Below are 24,571 nucleotides of genomic sequence, written 5' to 3' on the forward strand. Positions count from 1 at the left end.
AGGGAATTCCCTGGTGGTCCAGTGGTTAGGACTCTGCACTTTCACTGCCAGGGCCCAGGTTCGATTCCCTGGTCAGGGAACTAAGATCCTGCAAGCGGCAGGGCATGGCATGGCATAAAATGAAATACCTCTAGTGTATACTATAACTAAAAATGTCTTGGGTATATTCTGTCAGCTTTCACAGAAAGGCCCAATTCAGTGTCTCATCCACTCTGGCAGATCTTGAGAGATCCTGTAATTGACTCTACTATCCAGGTGACCTCATTTACACCAAGTCGCCCTTCCTTGAATAGAAGAGAGATAATCCTTTGGGTCTTTGATTCACTTCAATAAATAATCTAGTAAAAACAAAAAATCTAAGTGTGACTCCTCCTTGAAGTCGCTGTGATGTAACTGGGACAAGATCAGCGTGAAACTGTCCTTTTTATATCCATCCTATACAAAGAGTTCAAGACTGATGCTTCATTTTTTATTTCCCCTCTGCCCTCCCACCCCACCCTTGGTGATGGCTGTACCCATCTGAACATTTCTGAGCACAAGACCAAAAGTAAGTCTTAAAACAGAGGAGCAGAACTCTTGTCTAAACAGTAACAGAAGGGGATTAGCTGCAAGGATAGCATAACTGTGGTGCAGTAACAGAAGCTGCCCAGATCTTCTCGGTGGACAATGCATAGAAGACTTAGAATTATGGAACATCTGTCCCCCCAACCACCCTTTCCCACCCCGTACCCCAAACCCCCACCCCACCCCCTCCCCCAATTAATAGTGTTAACAAAATCTTAATTTTCCAGTTCTAAAGTGCAAATGACTTGGGTATGACTGCTGTTGCAACAGGTCTGAACAGAAAAAAATGAAGTCCTCTCTGTCTATGCGATGTTTTCCAGAATATAAAAGATGAGTTCCATGACGATGGGGCCCTCACTGAGCTGGCAGGCCCCTCCATGGATCACCGGCACCAAAGCGCTGTCCAGATCGTTCATGTACTGCGAGGGAAGGGGCTGGCCATTGCTCCCTGCTTGATAGCCAACCTACACCGCAGAAAGAAGGGGATGAGAGGTTACTGGACAGAGAAGATCTCTCCAGAGGGCTGAGGGCCAAGGAGGCTGAGCAGGAAAGGAGATGTCCTTCTTGGCCAGGGGCTAGAAATGGCAGTAGACACAAACAACTTCTCTTCCCTGAATTGTCACTTACCATCCTATCATTCATCCTGCCTCTATCACATGATAGCTGTGAGACCTTGGGCCAGACACTTAATCTGTTAGGGTCTTAGTTTCCCAGGAAGGGGGGATGGGGCACAGAGAGGTATGGAATGTCAGCAGTAATACATAAACCTTTGGTTGTGAAAATTAAAACGAGAAATATACTGGGTAAACTCCCTAACACAACAAGAACTGAACACTTGTTCGTCCACCCATTCTTCCACACACCATCTTCTGAACACCTACGAACACAGGAATTCGAGGATGAATGTAAACGGGGCCCCTGCCCTCGACAGCCCTACACATTTAGCAGAAAAATGCTTGTTCTTAAATTGTTTTATGTGCGGTAATTCTCCAGCCAGATTTTCAGTACCGTTTGAGAAAGGACCATAATACCTCATTTGTATTACCTTGACATGCTTAGTACAGCATTGGGCAAGACCTTTAGTAGAAAATAACTATATCTTTGACTGATGACTAGTCAGGAAATGGAGCCAAACATATAACCTTTCACATTTTCCCTGATAATGACATAGCTGCATCAAAGCAGGAACACTGGGACATGTCACATGGATCTAAAATCCAAAAGAAATGTAGGGAGATTAGAGTGCTAGGCCACAGGAGAGAGACACTGGGGAAAGGAAGTGGGGGCAGGGTGCACTAAGACTGGATTGTGACTACAGACAGCATACAAAAAGGTTAATAAGTAAGACAGGGAGGGAAGCCCGGCCACAGGAGACCTGAACTGACAGGAAACCCAATGGGGAAATAGTTCAAGTCCTAGCCACTAACTAGCTTGGAAATGTTGCCAGTAAGGGGTGGGAGCTGCAGAGGCCAGTCTGCAGAAGTCTTCTGTAGTTTAAGAATACGACAGGATATGGGACAGCTTAGGACCTGCTCTCTAAAGGAGGCAGAATGATTCCCAAAGGGTGGGGCTGGGGAGTCTCAAAGGCTGGCCCTGATGTCATTCACACCGGAGGTGGCCGGTCCTCACACACACTTCTCCTTAGCGCACACTAAAAAGAAAAGTCCTTGCAAGAATTCAGGGGAGGAAGCCAGAGTTCCAATGGTTCAGAGAGTCTGACCAAGCAGCACATCCAGCTGTATTACCAACAGAGGGAAGGCTAAATACTGTATCTGGTCAGGCCCAAGGTCCAGAGACTTATACTCTGGGTTGCAGCAGGAAAACTCATGTCAGAAAACAGACACTGCCCAAGGCCCGCTTCAAAGGCTGAGACTCTTTACCTGATCTGAGTCAAGTGTCACACGTAGTCCCAGTTTAGTCATTCCATCTTCCTTCAGAAGCTTCAGGTGGGGACACAGAGCAAGACAAAAAGCCTTGGCAACATGCTCGGTCAGTCGGCTGTGATCTGCGGGATCACTCAGGCAACTGTGCTGGTCATCATTTTCAAGGAAGAACACCTGGTCCCCAAACAAAAGAGACTTTTAAACTTGTGCCTAGGAGACGTAGGAAGAAATGAGTACACCAACTCATGTGTATGAGCAACCTGATTCCCTAAGATGTGCAGGAAGACCTCGGACACCACGAGGTCCTTGGGCCAAGAAAAGTAGGGCACTGACATCTTACATCTAAGAGACAGCCTCGGCCTCTCACAGTCTCTGCATCCACAAAATGGTAGCTGCTATCTGCCTACCTACCTGAAAGCCATGGCCATGGTCATAATGGTATGTTCTACGCAGAACCGGGAAAGGCTTACAATTTGCATTGTATACTTCTAAAAGGAATCCCTAATATGTGGACAACTTTCTTAAGAGAACAGACCTTATAGATCATGTCACCCAACACCATATTACTGATTACTCATAGGAGGGAGGTGACTCACTCAGGGCCTAGGCCAGCATTTGCCTCTTATCACAGACAGTTTTTCCCACCACATGGCTCTGCCACTGCTGAGGCCAGAGCTGTGTCAGTGTCCTTGAACTGAGCACTGCACTGGGCACAGGCAGAAGCATAGCAGATTTAAAACTGAGACTTGAGTCCTAGTCACACAGAGGAGGGTCATGAGCAATTCCTTTAGCTTCTTAATGCCCGGTTTGCCTCTGTAAAATGGGAAGCACCTATTCTCTCTGGTTATTATAAAAATTAAATGATATAAAAGCAAAACATAAAAGATACAGATACGTAAATACACAATGCTTCTATATACCACCCCCTAGCTTACTGCTCAAGCAGTGGCTTATACTAAGAATACTGCAAAGGGGCCGCTCTGAAGCCCTACGCCTGATGCACTAGTGAGAATGGCAGCATGAAATGATGGAAGGAGCTCTGGAGTGGGACTCTGACTTCTGGCCCTGGCTCTGCCAGCAAGCAGCATCAGGCAAGTCACAAGTCACCCGGCCTCTCTGAGACTGTTTACTCATTATGTAATTTCTCACTTCTCATCTCCCTACCTCAGTAGATTACTGGGGAGCAAAAAGGAGGAAACACAGGTCAAACTACTTTGTAAGCAATAAAGACATTTACATGTTCCAGACCCTGCACTACTCAAAATATATCAACGGGATGATCATTACAAAGCAAGCAGATAAAACCACTCAGCTGCATATAAAAACACCAAGCATGGTATGAAAGATAAGTCACTTGGAACAACAGTTCAAGAACTGAAGAACCTCTAGTCTATGTGTTGTCAGGAACCAGCTAGTAAACTTGGGCAAGGCATTTAACCTCCCTTGGCCTCAGTTACCCTGTGTGTAAAATGGAAAAGGTAGAAGTCAAAGAACTTCTTAGATTAAAAAAAAAAAATAATAAGATTTTTAAAGCTGCCAGAAATCCTAGAGATCTTATAATTTAATACTTTATTTTATAGACAAGTATAAATGAGGTTCAAAAGAAGTTGAGACATAGGACCTACCTGTTTACTCTCAGAAAATAAACTTTCTGATTTGTCTGACACGTACACATATACAGGGTTTCTGCCCTGTCCTCTCATTCCCAAGTTAGCCTCTAACACAGCTTTCACGTTAAGGAACAATACAGTGGAAAAAAGCTTAGGAGTTGGCCACATCTGGGTTTGAATCGGACTCAGCCATTACCTAGTTGCCATGTAATCTTGGACAAGTTAGTTTCTGAGCTTTAGTTTTCTTATTGGTGAGATCAGTCTATTTTTTAAAGACTGCATTATCCAAGACAGTTATAACTGCAGCATAACCAGCCCAGCTTTCTGAAGAATCCAGCAAAGATGGTATGCACCCTTCAGAGATACACCCTTCTTGAGTTCCAGTGTGAACAAATCTCTAAAAACTAGTTCATCGGGAGGAGATGTCTGACTGCTGCAGGCCGCACTTTGTGCATTTCTTCCTAGTGAGCTAAGATAGACCAGAGAGAATTGGAGTATAGAAGGTAAACAGAGAGATTTTATTTTTCTTATCCTCCAGAATCAGCCCAGAATGTGTCTCTGGGCCGAGCAAAAAGTTGTCTTCAAAGGAGGTCAAGGATGCCAAGTTTCATTTCCTTACCTCTGTCCATCTGATGACTTTTCCATTTGCTTTATACTCTGATCCATGGAATATCTTCACACTTGTTATAGACTCCATGGACTTCTCATCTATGGGACTTATGACACTAAAACAGAGACAAAAGGAAAGAGATGGAAGCAGCTCAAAGTTAGAAGAACCACTTCTCTTGTCAAGTCTTTTTACTAATTACACTGGGTGCCTTGCTGAACACATGTGTGTAAAACATCATAAAAGAAGAAGCCACTGCACAAAAATGTACATGAACAGAGCTCTCAGGGAAGGGCCTATGCACTGAAATAATTCAGGGAACACACATATGACAACGGAGTCCTGATTCCAGGAGCTGGTTATTTAATATAAAGAAACTGTTTACTCAAGCCTGCTCTCTTCCTCCAGTATTCCTCCCTTCAGTGACTGCACAGCCCCACCCGATGCTGCTCTCCCCTGGCTCTGCCACAGCACTCCGCTCCTGACTGTGACAACACTCATCACATCATACTCTCCAGACGTCTGCGTATTTGCCTCACAAATGAACTTCCGAAAGGGAGGATATATGATATACTCACCTCTGTGTGCTACATTTCCAGGTCTGACACACTGCTTGGAATGTAGGCGGTTAATAAGTATTTATTGATTAAAGGAATTATTTGACCAAGTATGTTAATTATGACAGTGCTGGTGTGAACTGATGAACATGTATCTATATTATCTATCACAACAAACTCCCTTCAGTGCTACATTATCACTTCTAGATTCCTGAATAGAAAGGCCACATTTTATGGTCGTGCCCTCTCCAAAATATAGCAAGTATAAATATGTGGAGATACATACTCATTCCAATGAGGACTCCAAATAATTGTCGCTAAGATTCCAAACTTTTCCTAACAATTTTCAACCTGTTTATGTTTTTGAATCTCTATGTACAAAAGGTCAAATTTAACCTACATTGGGATTCACTTCATTTGACTGAATTAAAATTATTTAACCACTGTTAAGTTTAACTTCTAACTCATCAGACAATGTCAAAAATAGAGCAGCCTCAGTTGATTAACACTCTTTTGAGAAAGGATACCCTGACACTGTGGAACAAGTTGGAAAACATTCAGTCTACACACTACAAACTAAACTCCTGGGTTCCAGAGTCTTCCCTGACGAGTTCTTGTCCTTTTTTCTAAGATGCTGCCACTGGCACGTGTTGTAGGAAAGGGCAACCTACTTGTTGTTAGCTACCAATACCTTAAGGCATCAGATTTTCAGTTTATCAACTTTTTTGTCCTAATAACCATGGAATTTGTTGTGATAGATAATATAGACACTTGTTCATCAGTTCACACCATCAACCTAATAACCAAATATAATAGAGAATTAAACACAAATTGATTTTGAAATTAAGTTTTCCAGGAAGTATGGGAAGATAAAGGGTTATTTGTAAAGTAGGCAAACACACTCATTGATTTAGAAATTGCTACCTTTTGTTCAATAACAAAGGTTTTAAAACCATTTTTTAAAAAATCTTGTTGTAAATGCCCTCTACCTGCCTTTGCTTCTGCTAGTCCCTCAGACTGGAATGACCACTCTGCCACAGCTATGCAGCAAATGTCTACTCATCTTACCAGACTCAGCTCAAGCAGCAGCCATTCCTCTAGGAAGTCATTCCCGAATACTGCCCGACCACCTCTACCAAGTTCCTCATTTCTTTTTTATCTTCACTGTCTCCTATAGAGTTTTCTATGAGCGTCTTCCGAACTTTGGTGGACTTATTTATAACTATCTTCAAAACCAGAGTAAGTCACCTGTCAGCAAGGACCACGTGGACTTCATTTTTGTATTTTCAGAAGCCCACACATAGAGTTATTGCCTGAAGGATGAATGGGAGAAAGCTTAATACAATGAAGTATGACATATTTATTCAATTAATCAGTTTTTTAAAGAACCTACTTGGGGGACTTCCCTGGTGACGCAGTGGTTGGGAATCCGCCTGCCAATACAGGGAACACGGGTTCGAACCCTGGTCTGGGAAGATCCCACATGCTGCGGAGCGACTAAGCCTGCGCTCTAGAGCCTGCAAGCCACAACTGTTGAGCCTGAGCGCCACAACTACTGAAGCCTGCGCCTAGAGCCCATGCTCCGCAACAAGAGAAGCCACTGCAATGAAAAGCCCGCACATGGCAGCAAAGAGTGGCCCCTGCTCTCCACAACTAAAGAAAGCCTGCATGCAGCAATGAAGACCCAAACGCAGCCAAAAATAAATAATTTTTTTAAAAAACAACTACATGGTGCTGGACAGTGTTTTAGGTGCTGGTGACACAGAAGTAAATAAACCAGCAAAAATTTCTGCCCTCATGGAGCTTACATCCCAGGGGCAATATAATAAAATAAATAAATAACAATATATGTTAGAGAGTTATAGGTGCTCTTAAATATAATTCAGGGGAGGGAAGAAATGTGTATGAGAGGCTTATAATGTAGGAGGCTGGCCAGGGAAGGCCTTATTGAGAAAGTGACATTTTAGAAAAAACTTGAAGCAGGGAGGGAGTAACTCGTGGCTATATAGGAACAGGGGTATAAGTTGAGAAAACAGAAGGTACAAAGGTCTGAGGGCAGAAGCACAGCTGATGTATTTGAGCAAGAAGCCAGGCGTTGCTTCTGAGAAGTGGGCGGAGGGTGGCTATATAGGAACAGGGAATAAGTTGAGAAAACAGAAGGTACAAAGGTCCGAGGGCAGAAGCACAGCTGATGTTCGTGCAAGAAGCCAGGTGTTGCTTCTGAGAAGTGGGCGGAAGGATTGTGTAAGGCCTTGTATGTCGTAAAAGACTTTGGCTTTTACCCTGAATGATACTGGAAGCCAGTGGTGGGTTTTGAGCAAAGAAGTGACAATGCTCTGGCTGCTGTATGGGAAATTGATTAGGCTGGGGGGAAGGAGGAGGCCAAGACTAGAAACAATGAAACCAATTAGGAGGTGACTGCAATAATGCAGACCAAATGATGGCAGCAGGGGTAGTGAGAAGAAGTACGATTGTGGGAATATTTTAAAGTAAAGCGAACAGGATTTACTGTTGGACTAGGTGTAGGGTGTGAGACAAAAGCGTCAAAGATGACTCCAAGGTCTGGGCTTAGAACAGAGTTGCCATGTACTAGGGAAGAGTATAGGATTTGAAGCCCAAGGAGGTGGTTTTCAGTCCTAGCCCTGCCACTTCCTAGCTTTATGGAGTCATTTATCCTTTTGGTGTTTATTTACTCATCTGTAGTACAGAAATAACAATACTAGTTGTTAAATGAAACAAAATTAGCAAAAGTGTTTTGTAAACCAAAAAAGGCTTAGGTTTTACTATTATCTCAAAAACTTTAAAGGGATTGTTTTGTTTCATCAACTCCTTCCCTCCTCCTCCCTTCAAAAATATGCACAGAAACTCCTTCAGAAATTAAGCCAAGAAACCAGAAATTTAAAATTCCATATTATGATACAAAGCAGTCCTTTCTTCTTAGGCAGGGCTTTCAGTAAAGTTACAAAACACCAGTATAGACCAAACCCAGAGCCTAGCCCATAACGAAATGCCATAAGGGGGGAAGGTCGCCGCATTTACCCCTTGTTGACATTCTTGTCGTCATCCACCCACTGGATGTGGATGTGCTCCTGGGGATCCTCGGCATCTGCCTTGCCACAGGTGACGGTGAAGTCCTTCATCTCCCGCAGCGCCTGCCTCAAGGCATCCATGTTCTCTGCAGTGATCTGGACCATAACGCCATCTGAGAATCAGCACCAAGACAATACAGATGGAAACAATGCAAAGCCAGGTAGAAGGGCAGGTGAAACCCTGTACCTGGCATCTAGCAAATCCCTCTAGGATTAAATGTAAAACTCTGTTCTGTTCTCTGAAGCTGACAGATACAAAGAGGTTTTGGGGCTTCCCTGGTGGCGCAGTGGTTGAGAGTCCGCCTGCCGATGCAGGGGACACGGGAAAAACTATAAAACACCTAAACATCTAAATGTGCATCAACAAGAGAATAATTGAACAAGTTTTATATATCCTTACTATGGGAATCTATGCAGCTGTTAGGGACAATGATATAAATTTATGTATGTGCTGATATGGAAAGATGTACATGAGTACATCCAAGTGAAAAAAGCAAACTGCTGAATAATACAGCATAAACTTGTTTTGGTACAAGTTCTCTTATAGTGGTATGCTGGAGCTCATGAGAACCAATTTACATTTTCAGGAATTTAGCAAACTGGTTGTTGGTAGCTTAAAACCAACCACAACCAGTGTATTTGTACTAAAGAAATTAGCACCCTACAAATAAGGGGTATTTTCCCCCCCTGGAGAGTTGATTTACTAGCACACCACTGCTCAAACTATGCAAATATAAGTTTGCATAAGCATATACAATTATCTGGAATGATATAAAGCAAACTGTGAGTTGCTGAACTACACATACTGATTTTGTTATTTTTAAAATTAAAAAAAAAAAAAATGGATGAACCTAGAGATTATCATACTAAGTGAAGTAAGCCAGACAGAGAAAGACAAGTATCATATGATATCACTTCTATGTGGAGGCCTGCGTAACAAAAAAAAAACAAACAAACAAAAAAAAAAACAAAGAGGTTTTGTTCTTTGAGCTGAACCTCTTACGCATTGAAAGTGTTATGAGGAGCAAATGCCAAGATGGATGGATTCTGCTTCAAACACTTGCCTGTTGATTTCACTTCAGGCACAACAAAGTTTGTCCTGAGACTGCTCAGAGGGAAAACTTACACATGGTCATGTCCCTCTTTTGGACACACGGAGGATTTTGTTCGTGTTTCCACTGATGCATCTATCATGCTCTGATCATATTTATTCGTTTGCATCTCTCGCCTTACTATGACTGCATACAGTGAAAGCCAGTAAGTGTTTGTTAAATAAATCACTGAATAAACAACAGCAGTGGGATGGGGAATAAATCCATTTATTGACTAGCAATAAGGCAAACCTACCACATGTGTTTTATATGGGCTACCATGTAGCCAACAGATGATAACTATTTTGAGGCTGCTACCTACCTGAGTCAAAGGCAAATACTGAAATTGAGGGAGAAAGTTGTCACATGCTGAGCAATTACCCTGCTTCGCTGACACAAAATTTTCTCAGCTAAGATAATTTCTAAAGAGCTTCAATAAAAATTTCATAAATAGGCAGCTAATTACTCTACTGACACACACACACACATTGAAGTGTAAGGCCTAAGAAATTCCCAACCCAAAGACATAAATATAACTTTTAAATACATTGCTTTGCATTTGTAAGAATCTGTGTCAGTTCAATTTATCATTTTGACAACATTGAAGGGATGCTTTTTAATCACCTTGTAAAGACACAATTTCAAAGGTAGTCAATATTTAATCACATAGGCATTAATTAGTCATTTAAGACCAAAGAACTGCTTAGCTCCTAGATTTCTTAATACAGTGTTTCTGCTATGTAGTATAATAGCATACTTTGCTCTTCACTTGCTATTTTATTAAGTTTACCAATAGAGGAGATCAAAGTCAATCTCTTTTAACACACCTAAGATTATCTGTGTATTTCAGTTAACAAAATGGAATCTACCCTCAGGAAAAACTGCCCTTAGGGTGCTGGAGTGAGCTACTGTGGAAATGAAAACCTGTCATTGTGTGTGCAGACTATATTTTCCAAAGATGACCACTATATGTCCCGTCTCACATGCTTTTCTACAATGCTACCTTTCCATTTCCCCATCAAGAAATGGAGTCTAACTTCTCTCCCCTTGAGCAGGCTTATGACCACTTCCAACACTAGAGGATGGTGGAAATGACACTGTGTGACTTTCAAGGCTGGGTCATAAAAACCAGTGTGGCTGCTGCCTTGTGCTGGAGCACTTGTGCTTGGGAGTTCTGAGCCACCATGTAATAAGTCCAACTATCCCAAGGCTGCATGCTAAGGAGTCCGATGATAAGGACTCTGGTCATTACTCCTAGTCTTTAAATCATCCCAGCAAAGGCCCCAGACTTGTGAGTCAAAACACTTTCAGATAATTCTAGCTCCCGGCCATCAGGTAACCACCAACCTTCAAGCCATCCCAGCTGAGGCCCCAGACATCACTGAGTAGGGTCAAGCCAACCCTGCATTGCCCTGTCAAGGGCAGACCCAGAGGAATCAGTGAGCATGATAAAATAGTTGTTTTGAGCCATTAAATTCTAGTTTAATTTGTTATACAACAAGAGTAAACTAGATCCAAAAACAGTGAAGAATAGTTGACAAAGAAAATAAATATCCTGCAATAAACCATAATGGAAAAGAATATGAAAAAGAATGTGTGTGTGTGTGTGTGTGTGTGTGTGTGTGTGTACACATATACATATATATATATATAATATCTGAATCACTTAGCTGTACAGCAGAAATTAATATATTATAAATCAACTAAACTTCAATAAAATAAATTACAAAAATCAAAGAAGGGCTTCCCTGGTGGTGCAGTGGTTGGGAGTCCGCCTGCCGATGCAGGGGATGCGGGTTTGTGCCCCGGTCCGGGAGGATCCCACATGCCACGGAGCGGCTGGGCCCGTGGGCCATGGCCGCTGGGCCTGCGCGTCCGGGGCCTGTGCTCCGCGACGGGAGAGGCCACAGCAGTGAGAGGCCCGCGAACCGCAAAAAAAAAAAAGACAAAAATCAAAGAAAATAACCAATATGCTCATTAGCCTTTCATTAAATTTCACTTAATTAACTTTTGTCAGGATATGTGTCACGTCAATTATAGCAAACAAGCAGCAAATGAATCCCGTTCTGTACACCAAATGGTGATTGCAGCATTCTTGTGGGTAATTGGGGCTGAACTTCATCTACATATTTACAAATTCACACCCAGTGATATATCTGAATTCAGACTATGACCCTTTGGGTACCTTATTCCAGAGCTCTGAAAAGCCAACTCTTAACTTTTATGTCGGTGTCCCATGATATCTCTACCACTTACTCCCTTCTTTGGAGAGCTAGGCAACCTTATGACAGTTTTAATTAGCTGTAGAGTGAGATGCTATTGAATAAATAATAGGAGTCAGAAGTCTATGGCAGGACTTCCCTGGTGGCGCAGTCGTTGGGAGTCTGCCTGCCAATACAGGGGACATGGGTTCGAGCCCTGGTTCGGGAAGATACCACATGCCACGGAGCAACTAAGCCCTGTGCCACAACTACTGAGCCTGTGCTCTAGAGCCCGTGAGCCACAACTACTGAGCCCGTGTGCCACAACTACTGAAGCCCACGTGCCTAGAGCCTGTGCTCCGCAACAACAGAAGCCACTGCAATGAGAAGCCCGCACACCGCAAGGAAGAGTAGCCCCTGCTCACCACAACTAGAGAAAGCCCACTTGCAGCAACGAAGACCCAATGCAGCCATAAATAAATAAATAAATACACACATACATACATACATACATACATACATACATTTATTAAAAAAAAGAAAGTATTCAGGTTAATTCATTTGTTTAGAACTGACAGGTAACACAAATGAGACTAGCTGGAATTAGACGTCAACCCAAAAAAGAAAAAAAAAGTCTATGGCAAAAGTGTCAAGGCTTCCTTTTTCGTTTGTTTGTTTTGTTTTGTTTTGTTTTTTTGCGGTACGCGGGCCCCTCACCACTGCGGCCCCTTCCACTGTGGAGCACAGGCCCTGGACGCGCAGGCCCAGCGGCCATGGCCCACGGGCCCAGCCGCTCTGCGGCATGTGGGATCCTCCCGGACCGGGGCACAAACCCGCGTCCCCTGCATCGGCAGGTGGACTCCCAACCACTGCACCACCAGGGAAGCCCAAGGCTTCGTTTAATGTCCCTTGTTTTTCAGTTGTACAGTTAGGACTGAACTAATGTACATGCAGTAAATAACTCATTCTTTACCTTCCACAATACTGGACTTGGCAAGATATCCTGAAGAGGATTTCAGAGCGCCACTGAACACAAAGAAACTGGCACCAGTCACTAAAATAGCAACAGAAATAGTTTAGTGAAGAAAGACTCTGAGTTGGAGGGGTTGAAAATAATAATGAAATATTTGGTAGCTGGGGGCTCCAACCATCGTCGCACAGAAAACAAAAAACACCGACTCTGTACACCACAATATACAAGTAACCAATAATTCAAATACTAATGATAGCTTAGAGAATGAAGTTTTAAGATATACTCTCCCATTCTGTTTTGTGCTTCCTTCAATCAAGAAGCAAAGAAATCTTAGTGGTCAAGACTAGGGCGTGGTCTGCAGCTTGCTTTTGTAAACAAAATTTTATTTGAACACAGCCATATCCATTCATTTACATATTGTCTATGGCTGTTTTTGAAGTATGATGCCAGAGTGTTGGCGACAAAGACCACAGGCCTGCAAAGCCTAAAATATTTATCATATTCACAGGAAAAGTTTGCTGACCCCTGATCTAATTCACTGCTTTTTTTAGATCAAATATATTTTGAATATGGAGATATGGTTGCCAACTATTTTATTTACCAAGTGGAGCTATTAAAAAAACAAACACCTATTTAAAAGACAAACACCTCTTCATGAAAGAAAGGATATTTAATTACATTTAGCTTTATGAAAACTGCACTATACTTTTTATTTCTCCACATCTTAAACTGGACTGAGCTATTCCACCTTCCTACCCATTGGCCCTACAGTATCTCTAATGGGTAGACGATCCAGCCTTTGTCAGAGACTCCTAGTGACAGGGATCCCACAAAGCACAAGGCAACCATTTCTATTTCTGGATAGCTCTCAGTGTTACAGAGTGTGCTCTCAAATTGAGCCCAAATCTAGATCCTTGTAGCTTTCACCCACTGGTGCTGGTTTTGGTCTTTTGTAGCTATAGAGGGTAAGCTGAATATTTTCCACATAATAGAAAACCTTAAAAATAGAGATAGCTATTTTTCACCCTCTTTCAATTTGTACTTTTTCAGGTTAAACATTTATACTTTATTCAAGAGGTCTTCCTTTGACCTAGTTTCTTAACTTCTCACAGGCCTTGAATCATCCTCTGAAGACCCTCTAGTTTTATCACCAATTATGTTAATGATATCCAGAACTTATTCAAATATTATAGATATGACTTGACTAATAGGGAGCATATGGATTTATCACCAACCTATTTTAGATACTATATTGAATATACATGTGCTCAGTACCTTTATGCCTTTACTAAACAACTGATTTAAAAAATATACTGAAGACAATGACCTACAGTACGTCTACTAGAGAAGTGTTTCATAAAGCATACTAAAGAAAGCTAGTTTTAGGAGATATTCTGAGGGGAAAAAAGATTCATGGTCAAATAAATTTGGGAAGGTGTAGGCACTATCCTGCTTTTGTAAAATCACAATACACATCAGTTTGTTAAAGGCTCTGAAAAGTCCTGCAGTAAAGAAATCTGCTTAAACTTGTTTAACATAGGATTTCTCAGTCTAATATAATAAGCTAAACTTTTATTTATTTATGTGAATATTTTAAAAAACCACAGAAGCTGATAAGACACTTTAGGAAATGGCACATTGAGCAATGCTTCTTAAATTCTCATATGTATTTGAATCACACAACAATTGTGTTAAAACACAAATTCTGACTTAGCAGATCTGGGGTATGGAGTCTTCATCTCTAACAATCTTCTAAGTGATGAGACCACATTCTGAATACCACCGAATCTGGAAGGCTTCCTTCAGAATCCTGTCAACCTATTAATTTAATTAACATTCTTTGGGTGTGGTCATTCAAAAAGCTCTAAATCCACCTAAGCATATTCTCACCATGGGACCTAGTCTTCTACCTTCAAATATCAATGCTAGCTGTGTCAGCATCCTGAGGCAGTATTTTCAAGATGCTTCCCTCAATAACAGAGATCGCATTTGCAACTCTAAGTCTGGGTAGTCAACACACTCCTAAAGAATAAGCTTGGAAAGGTTAATTTAATCAAACTGTGGTCACCTATTCTGACAGTGAGTGTTATGGGGCTGACATATCCAAGTCTCCAGTTCCAGTACAATCTTCCATTCTTATAACCTCAATCAGCTCAAACACTCACCCTTTCTGGGTTGATTGTGAATACTGATAGCCTGGGTCTGATAGTTGCCATCATCATTCTGGACACACACGAGATGAGAGTCTGCCTTCTCATTGAAGCAGGCACCTCCTGCCAGGACATGCTCATTGGACTTGTTCATGGCTTTCATCATCTGCAATCAAAGAAAGGCTAACTTTCTTATTCTGCCAAGCATGGGCATTTTTTGGTGTGTCTGACATAGCATAACTCTGCAACTTCTCAAAGACAAAAGAGAATATTATTATTTAAATAAAGTGACAAAGGAGCCACCAAATAATGAAAACAAAGTGAAAAATCAGTCACTATTAGTAAAAATTCACATACTTGTTGAATTCTCTCTATAGTTTATAGGTGATTTATATTACAACCCGAACACATGACATTTTGCATTCATTTTCTGTCTTTTTATTGATGCACTAAACGTTAAGTAACTAAAATTAGTTTAGCTAATTACAATAGTTTCTCCTATCCACTGGATTCTCTGAGAATATATATACACTGAAATTCTAAGTCAAAGAATGTCCCATATTTAAGTCTATCTTGCCTTCTTTTTCTACATCCATACAAAGGAGTGCTTTCCTCTACAAATATATGAGCTCCATTATTTCTTCATTTTATTAACTTATGTTTGATATCTTCAATGAAATCACTTACTAATATTTTGCTTTGTTCTTATAAAGAGAGTTAAGGTGATAATTCTGAACCTAACCTGGAAAAACTCATCGGCCACCACTTTGTATCTAGTAAATAAATCTGAGCTTATACCATCTTGATGCTAAAATCTGGCTTCTTGTTGAAACGGGCTAATGATAATTTATTCATTTGTTTTGATTCCCATTTTTTCCTTCATGTCATCCTTTGTTAAACTTTCTAATTCAATCTTTTTAAATGGCTTTGATCTTTTGAAAACTCTAGTTTAAAACTTTTATTTTCTTTTACTCCCCTCTTCTTCTTACATTATAAACTGCAGTGTGAAAAACAGCAGATGAGTGTTCTGATACCTTTTATATTCTTGTATCACTATACTCAAAAAAATGTATTGAAATGAAATTCACGACATAAAATTAACCATTTTAAAGTGAACAACTCAGTGACATTTAGTACATTCACAAAGTTCTTCAACCACCACTCTTATCTAGCTCCAAAACACTTCCATCATTCATTCCAAAGTAAAATTCCTTACTCATTAACCAGTTTCTTCCCATTCCCCCCTCCAAGCACCAATCTGCATTCTGTCTGTATTCTGGATATTTCATATAAATGGAACCACGTAAAATGTGACTACTGTGTCTGGCTTCTTTCACTTAGCATAATGTTTTGGGAGCTCATCCATGGTATAGCATATATCAATACTTCATTCCCTTTTATGGCTGAATAATATTTCATTGTGCATATACACCACAATTTGTTTAACCATCCACCCATGAATGTTTGGGCTATGTCAGCCTTTTGGCTATTGTGAATAGTGCTACTATGAAAATGTGTGTACATGTACTTGTTATGAGGACCTGTTTTCAATACTTCGGAATATATAGTAGGGGTAGAATTACAGGGTCATATGGTAATTCTATGTTTAACTTTTTGAGGAGCTGCCAAAATGTTTTTCACAGTGGATGAACCATTTAAAATTTCCACCAACAGTGTACTAGGTTTCTAATTTCTCTGCAGCTTTGTCAACACTTGTTATTTTCCACTGTTGTTGTTGTTTTTTATAGCTATCCTAGTAAGTATGAAGGAGTACCTCACTGTGGTTTTGATTTGCATTTCCCTAGTGACTGATGACATTAAGCATCTTTCAAGTGCTTGTTGGCCATTTGTGTACCTTCTTTGGAGAAATGTCTCTTCAAGTACTTTGCTCGTTTTTAAATTGGATTGTTTGTCTTTTGTGTTGAGTTATAAGAGTTCTTTACATATTCTAGATCTAGAGACCAGACCCTTATCAGATATATAGATTGCAAATATTTCCTCCCATTGTATTGGTTGTCTTTTCACTTTCCTGTTAATGTCCTTGGATGCACAAAAGGTTTTAATTCTTATTAAGTCCAATTTATGTATTTTTTCCTTTTTTTGCTTGTGCTTTTGGTGTCATATCTAAAAATCCACTGCCAAATCAAAGGTCATGAAAACTTACCCTCATGTTTTTTTCTAAGAGCTTTATGGATTTAGCTCTTATATTTAGGTCATTGATCCATTTTGAGTTAAACTTCGTTCATGGTTTGAAGTAAGGGTACAACTTAATTCTTTTTATATGTGGATATTCAGCTGTCCTAGTACCATTGGTTGAAGACTATTCTTTCACCATTAAATAGTCTTGGCATGCTTATCAAAATCAACTGGACATAAATATGTGAATTTATTTCTGGGACCTTAATTCTATTCCATGCCAATACCGCACTATTTTGATTACTGTTAGCCTTGCATTGCAATAAGTTTTGAAATTGGGAAGTGTGTAGGCTCCAATTTTGTTCTTTCACAAGATTATTTTGGCTTCAGAGTCCCTTGCAATTCCAAATGAATCTGAATATTGGCTTTCCATTTCTACAAAAAAAAAAGGCCACTGGAATTCTGATAGGGCTTGCACTGGATCTGTAGATCACTTTGGTAGTATTGACATATTAACAACATTAAGGCTTCCAATACATGAACATGAGATGTCTTCCCATTTATTTAGATCTTCTTCAAGTTCTTTCAACAAGTTTTATAGGTTTCAGGTTTCAAGTCTTTTACCTCCTTGGTAAATTTATTTCTAGGTACTGTATCGATACAATTCTGAGATATCATCATCTCCTGGTTTGACTTTGTTATGTTTATAACTCTTACAAAGTTAATATTTTAATATATAGCTGTATCGCCAGAGGCATCCAAACAATAATTAAATATTCCTCTCACACTAACTTTTATCAACCCATTAAAAAAAAAACAGTTCTATCAGGGTTTTCCAAAGATTACTTTTAAATAAGTTTTTGCAAATAAGATGTCAGCTAGAAGATTCCTACTTAGGGAAGTCAATAGATAGACTAATTTAGGTTCTCATTTGCAATTTACACTTGTATCACATGAGGGAAATGGATACAATCATATACAGCAATTCTAAAAAAATATATCCATCGTTTCTTCCAAATCATTAGGCTAAAGTGGTTTCTAATTTTGCCTACATTGAACAGATTAAAAATATTTTCAGGAATTTCCTGGCAGTCCAGTGGTTAGGACTCAGTGCTCTCACTTCCAAGCCTTGGGTTCAATCTCTGGTCAGGGAACTAAGATCCTGTAAGCTGCAAGGCATGGCCAAAAAAAAATTTTTAATAAATAAATAAAAATAAATAAATAAATCTTTTTGATTCAGACATTTTGAATAAATTAGCTAGCCTCTAAGAAAATCATTTCTCTGGATGTCAATTTCAAGCCCAATGAGATTTTTAAAACTTTGTATTTTTTTAGAAATAAATGAACAGATTTTTTCCTCTTAAAACTATGTTCATTTATACCAAAAGGAGAATTTCCCAGATATTCAAAGGATCTTACTGAACATAAAATAAACTCACACTTGTTATATGATGATATAAATACTGGATTTTCCATTTTATTTGTGCCATTTCTCTGCTCTGTCAATTCAAATTCTGTAATATCTCTTGACCTATCACTACTGTCACTGCAGTTCAAGACCAATTACCTCTTTTCTGGATATAATAACAACTTTATAACTGTTTTATCTATAGTCAGTCTCTATCTAGCAGCACTGACTCATTCCACATGTGAAATAAAATTCATATTTTATGGCAACACAAGAAAAATTTAAACATAAAAAATTCTCTCTGCCTTTTGGCCTCCTCTCTCCCCTCTACGACTGTGCACTGTGAATCGGCATTATGCTGCATCCACCAAACCTCACTGGAAGAAATACCTGCTTGACCATGAATGTAATATTCTCCTAGCTCCAACAAGACCACTTAAAAGATAACATTGCTTCTGGATCTTGTAAGGGGGCCATTTTTTGCAGATCTGGATTGTGTAAACTATCAGTAATATGTCATTTAGTGTACAGCACTCTGTCTCAAAAAACTTATAATTGTGCTTTGAATTCTAATGGGCATAACATTTCTCAGAGCTTTCTGAGATGCTGTTCTGGGTTATAATCCTCAATTTGGCTCAAATAAAATTTTTCTTTTCTTTTAATTTTTAGTCCACACAGAATGCTCCCACATTTACAAAGCACAGCTCTGATCACATCACATCTTCCCCACCTTGTCCTCCATTCAGATCGCAAGCGTCCTATGCTCTAACCCCAAACCAACTTTCTTGTCTTATCTCTCTTCCTACTGTATCCTTACAAGCAGGATTACTTCCATTTTCCATCTCTGAGCTTTAGCATATTCTATTTTTTAGTTTCCCTTTTCTTCTCCCATATCCAAGCACCTGAAAAACCTGACCCCATATCAAGGCTTAGGAAAAACACCAACTCCTGCATGTGGCCTTCTTTAATTCCCTTTCAGACACTAATGTGACCACTCCCTTCTTTGAACTCCCATAGCACATTCTTTGTATTTCTTATATGGCATCATCCACATTCAGTCCTGGATCTGATTAATAGCAAGGATTCAAGCCAGACTGCCTATATTTCAATCCCGGCTTTGCTACTAACTAGCTGTATGTCACTGGGCAAGTTACTTGATTTCTCTGTGTCCCAATTTCTTCCTCTGTAAAATGGGATAATAAAAGTAACTATTTCATGGGAATTCCCTGGTAGTGCAGTGGTTAAGAATCCGCCTGGGGGCTTCCCTGGTGGCGCAGTGGTTAAGAATCCGCCTGTCAATGCAGGGGACACGGGTTCGAGCCCTGGTCCAGGAAGATCCCACATGCCGCGGAGCAACTAAGCCCGTGTACCACAACTACTGAGCCTGCGCTCTAGAGCCTGCGAGCCACAACTACTGAGGACACGTGCCACAACTACTGAAGCCCGTGCACCTAGAGCCCGTGCTCCGCAACAAGAGAAGCCACTGCAATGAGAAGCCCGCGCACCACAATGAAGAGTAGCCCCCACTCGCTTCAACTAGAGAAAGCCCACGTGCAGCAACAAAGACCCAAAGCAGCCAAAAATAAATAAATTTAAAAAAATAAAAGAATCTGCCTGCCAATGCAGGGGACATGGGTTTGAGCCCTGGTCTGGGAAGATCCCATATGCCACGGAGCAACTAAGCCCGTGAGCCACAACTACTGAGCCTGAGCGCCTAGAGCCCGTGCTCTGCAACGTGAGAAACCACCACAATGAGAAGCTCGTGCACCACAACAAAGAGTAGCCCCTGCCCGCCACAACTAGAGAAAGCCTGCACGAAGACCCAAATGCAGCCAAAAATAAATACATAAAAATAAATTTGAAAAAGTAATTATTTCATGTGATAAGGACCAAACAAATTAATATTAATAAAGTGCTTAGAACAGCACCAAGAGCATAATAAGCTCAAGTGTTTGTTAAATAAAATTTGTATGCTCATCTCCTCCACACTGCTTATAAAATTGTAAAGCAACCTTCAAGTCAGCAGCAAATAATTCAATTGAGTACATCTTATGAGATAATGGGATTCAGACCTTCCTAAGAGCTCACAAATTAGTGACAATGACATACTGATAAAAGGCAGGAAGCAACTTCTGTAACAACAGTATGTGCAAAATCGATAACATCTATGAAGCGCCAACCATGAGCCAGGCACTGAGCTAAAGTCTATTTCAGTCTTATATCAAAAGGACCATTTCAACATACCAAGTGAAGCAGTACATAAGCTTTATTTTCCTGTGTTTCCCACCCCCAGAGTCTAACCATTCACACAATCACAAAAACCAATTTAAAAAATATAGTTCTAGGGGAATTCCCTGGTGGTTTAGTGGTTAGGACTTGACGCTTTCACTGCCGGGGCCCAGGTTTGATCCCTGGTCGGAGAACTAAGATCCTGCAAACCTCACGGTGGGAAAAAAAAAAAAAAAGAAAGAAAGAAACTTTAAAAAAGAATGTAAAAGATGTACAAATATTAATATACTATACAAACTTAGAGGAAACAGAAATCATTACAGCTTAGAATAATCTGAAAAGGCGCCCCCCCCCCCAAAAAAAGATGGGAACAGAGGAAAGAAGGAGTGATACTGTCTGGAAAATGGAGAATTCTAGGAAGGTTTCCTAAAAGCTTTAACATTTGAATTGGTTTTGAAATCAGGTACAGAGGAAGAACACTTTGGATAAAGAGAAAAGCATGAGTAAAGGAAGAGAACCAGAAATGAGAAAGGAACACTGAAATGAATAACAATGGGACAGGTGGAGGAATATCCTTCCCTGGAGATATTTAGGGAATATATAAATATTTGTCCTCCCAGTTAGCTGGGGTTCACTTGTGTCTAGAACCTGGCACCTACCTTCCAGGTCTATGGGTCTATATATCATGAACCATGAACCTTCACTCATTCATGTAGCAAATACTCAATGAGCATCTAACGAGTACCAAGCACTGTGTTAGTACTTGGTTTATTCAGTGTGAACAAACAAATCTTCCCTCATAGAACTTAGATTCTTGTGTGTAGAGGGGGAGGAAAAAAAATAAAATAAATAAGTAAAATACTTTAAATGTTAGACACTGATAAGTGCTATACAGAAAAATAAAGCATGAAGGAGGACTAGGAGTACTGGCTAGTGCGATTTAATATTGGATACTTAGGAGAGGTCTTACTGAAAAGTGAGGGAAAAGCCATGGGAATATGTAAGGAAGAGCCTTACAGGCATTTAGAATAGCTGGTGCAATGGCTGTGTGGTTGTAGCTTGTTAGCAAGCCAGGCAGTTTCAAGGAACATTAATTAAGGACAGTGTGACTGAAAAAGGAGAGGTATAAGAAGTTAGGTTAGACAGGTAATGGGTTAAGAAGTACAAATGGTATAGAAGACTTCAGTGATAGTTCTGACTGGTATGAAAGATCTTCGAAGAATTTTGAGCAGAGGAGTGACATGATTTGACTTAGTTTTAACAGGATCACTTGGGCTGCTGTGTTGAAAATAAACTGATGGGGGAAAGGCTACCAATAAGAAGACCAGTTAGACATGAAAGGATGTTCAACATCACTAATCATTAGAGAAATACAAAACAAAACTACAATGAGGTATCACCTCACACCAGTCAGAATGGCCATCATCAAAATATCTAGAAACAATAAATGCTGGAGAGGGTGTGGAGTAAAGGGAACCCTCTTGCACTGTTAGTGGGAATGTAAATTGACAGAGCCACTATGTGGAACAGTATGGAGGGTCCTTGAAAAACTAAAAATAGAACTACCATATGACCCAGCTGTCCCCCTGCTGGGCATATACCCTGAGAAAACCATAATTCAAAAACAGTCATGTACCACAATGTTCACTGCAGCACTATTTACAATAGCCAGGACATGGAAGCAACCTAAGGGTCCATCGACAGATGAATGGATAAATAAGATGTGGTACATATATACAATGGAATATTACTCAGCCATGAAAAGAAATGAAATTGAGTTATTTGTAGTGAGGTGGATGGACCTAGAGTCCGTCATACAGAGTGAAGTAAGTCAGAAAGAGAAAAACAAATACTGTATGCTAACACATGTATATGGAATCTAAAACAAACAAAATGGTTCTGAAGAACCTATGGGCAGGACAGGAATAAAGACGCAGATGTAGAGAATGGACTTGAGGACACAGAGAGTGGGAAGGGTAAGCTGGGACCAAGTGAGAGAGTGGCATGGACATATATACACTACCAAATGTAAGATAGCTAGCGGGAAGCAGCCACATAGCACAGGGAGATCAGCTCGGTGCTTTGTGACCACCTAGAGGGGGTGGATAGGGAGGGTGAGAGGGAGACGCCAAGAGGGAGGACATATGGGGATATATGTATATGTATAGCTGATTCACTTTGTTATAAAGCAGAAACTAACACACCATTGTAAAGCAATTATACTCCAATAAAGATATTTTAAAAAAAGAAAAAAAAGACCAGTTAGGAGACCACTACACAAATCCAAGATTAACTTAGACCAAGACTGGCCCAAGGATTGAGGGGTGGTTGGGTTCCAGATATATTTGGAAGGTAGAGCCAGAAGAATTTCCTAACAGACTGGATACAGAATATGAAAGAAGCCTTAAAGATGACTCCAAAGTTTTGAGCCTGGTAACTGGAAGGATGGCACTGCCATTAACTTAGGGAAGACTACAAGAAGAGGAGGTTTTGAGGGAAGATCAGGAGGTCAGAATTGAACTTGCTAAGCTTGAGATGCCTATGTAAGTAGAGATGTCAAGTGGGCAAGAAGACACTCAAGTCGAGGAGTTCCCTGGTAGCCTAGTGGTTAGGATTCCAGGCTTCCACTGCTGTGGCCGGGGTTTAATCCCTGGTCAGGGAACTGAGATCCTGCAAGCCACGTGGCACAGCCAACAAAGTTCATTAATTAATTAATTTTTTAAAAAGACACTCACGTCTAACAAAATAGGGAAGAGTCAGGCTGAAGGAAGATATTTGGAAGACATCAGTATAGAGACAGTATTTAAGGCCAGGAGACTGGATAGCTCACCAAGGAAATGGATAGAGACAAATAAAACTTACAGGGACTGAGCCCTTGAGTTTTTCAAAATGAGTGAAATATGGGGTCAGAAAGAGGGATGTACAGAGATAGAAATTAAATTGTGGGAGATGAGGGATGCCAAAGGAGTCCAGGGTTTCTTGTGCTGCTTGAACACAATGAGATTAGAGCTGGTAGTCTCAAAGCCAAAAGTGGCAGCAAGCTTGTAAGTGCTGGGAGATAGGGAAGGCCAGGGGTTTGTCTAGAAACAGCATTCTGAAGCCACTGTTCACCCCTATCAATGGGCATGCAGTGACATTGGAGGGAGGGGAAGACAATCTTACTCTGAACATGCAGTGTCAGCAGTGACCTCCTGGTGCAGTCACTGGAGGGAGAGCAACCAGGGCTCCTTCTTGGGGATCCTTATATTTTCATTTAACCTGTGGTTAAATACTGTCTTCCATGTATAACACTGGGAACAGCTATGCTAATAATCAATGGAACAGCACCTCCTTCCTCTGCACTATTTTCCAGAGCAGTTTTCACCAACTCCTTTCATTCTTTTGAAAAGAAGATTATCAGTTCCTCCTCCCCAGGAGAAAAGAAATGTATTCCTTGAAGGCCAGAAAATAAAACATTCCTTAAGCAGATTTTATGGCCATCTGTTTTTATTTGTGCTACAATGAACCTTTAAAATTATGCTTTTGTAACTTCACATTTCTCTGAAGAATATGTATAGCTTTGAACTAAAATAACCCAAGAGAAAAGAATCTCAAGAGGCGATTCAGCCTAAATTATACAAGACAGGGATTACATAGATATACAACTTCACAGATTCTTGCATTATATCACAACCAATATAAATTTCTCTATTTCTCTCTGGTTTTGAGTAAAGAATTAATACAATTTTGTTCCTTTTTTTTTTTTTTTTTTTTTTCCTTGCGTTATGCGGGCCTCTCACTGTTGTGGCCTCTCCCATTTGCGGAGCACAGGCTCCGGACGCGCAGGCTCAGCGGCCATGGCTCACGGGCCCAGCCGCTCCGCGGCATGTGGGATCCTCCCGAAACGGGGCACGAACCCGCGTCTCCTGCATCGGCAGGCGGACTCTCAAGCACTGCGCCACCAGGGAAGCCCAATTTTGTTCCTTTTTGCTTGAAACTTTGACATGAGGTTAACTCTTTGGCTCTATTCCCCCTGTGACATGATGAAAGTTTGAATGTCCACTACATTTCTTGAAAATTTTTGTTATTTTTTA

General features: G+C 40.5%; 1 protein-coding gene and 1 non-coding gene across 2 annotated transcripts in view; one reads left to right on the plus strand and one right to left on the minus strand.

Annotated features, from left to right (window-relative positions):
- Window positions 1-7: 7 nt before the first annotated feature.
- Window positions 8-80, plus strand: TRNAE-UUC (transfer RNA glutamic acid (anticodon UUC)). The gene has a single exon. It is a non-coding gene; the product is annotated as a tRNA-Glu (tRNA).
- Window positions 81-866: 786 nt separating this feature from the next.
- The window catches only part of ZFYVE9 (zinc finger FYVE-type containing 9), a 132,984-nt gene continuing 109,279 nt past the window's right edge, over window positions 867-24,571 (minus strand). Inside the window, exons 12-17 of the mRNA XM_007459612.1 lie at window positions 14,741-14,891; window positions 12,576-12,656; window positions 8,261-8,423; window positions 4,677-4,782; window positions 2,445-2,621; window positions 867-1,028 (exon numbers count right to left, since the gene is read on the minus strand). Coding sequence (XP_007459674.1) covers window positions 867-1,028; window positions 2,445-2,621; window positions 4,677-4,782; window positions 8,261-8,423; window positions 12,576-12,656; window positions 14,741-14,891 — 840 coding nt within the window. The remainder of the gene's footprint in view (window positions 1,029-2,444; window positions 2,622-4,676; window positions 4,783-8,260; window positions 8,424-12,575; window positions 12,657-14,740; window positions 14,892-24,571) is intronic.

Source organism: Lipotes vexillifer, unplaced genomic scaffold (genome assembly GCF_000442215.2).
Source record: "Lipotes vexillifer unplaced genomic scaffold, Lipotes_vexillifer_v1.1 scaffold525, whole genome shotgun sequence".
In the NCBI taxonomy this organism is placed as follows: domain Eukaryota; kingdom Metazoa; phylum Chordata; class Mammalia; order Artiodactyla; family Lipotidae; genus Lipotes; species Lipotes vexillifer.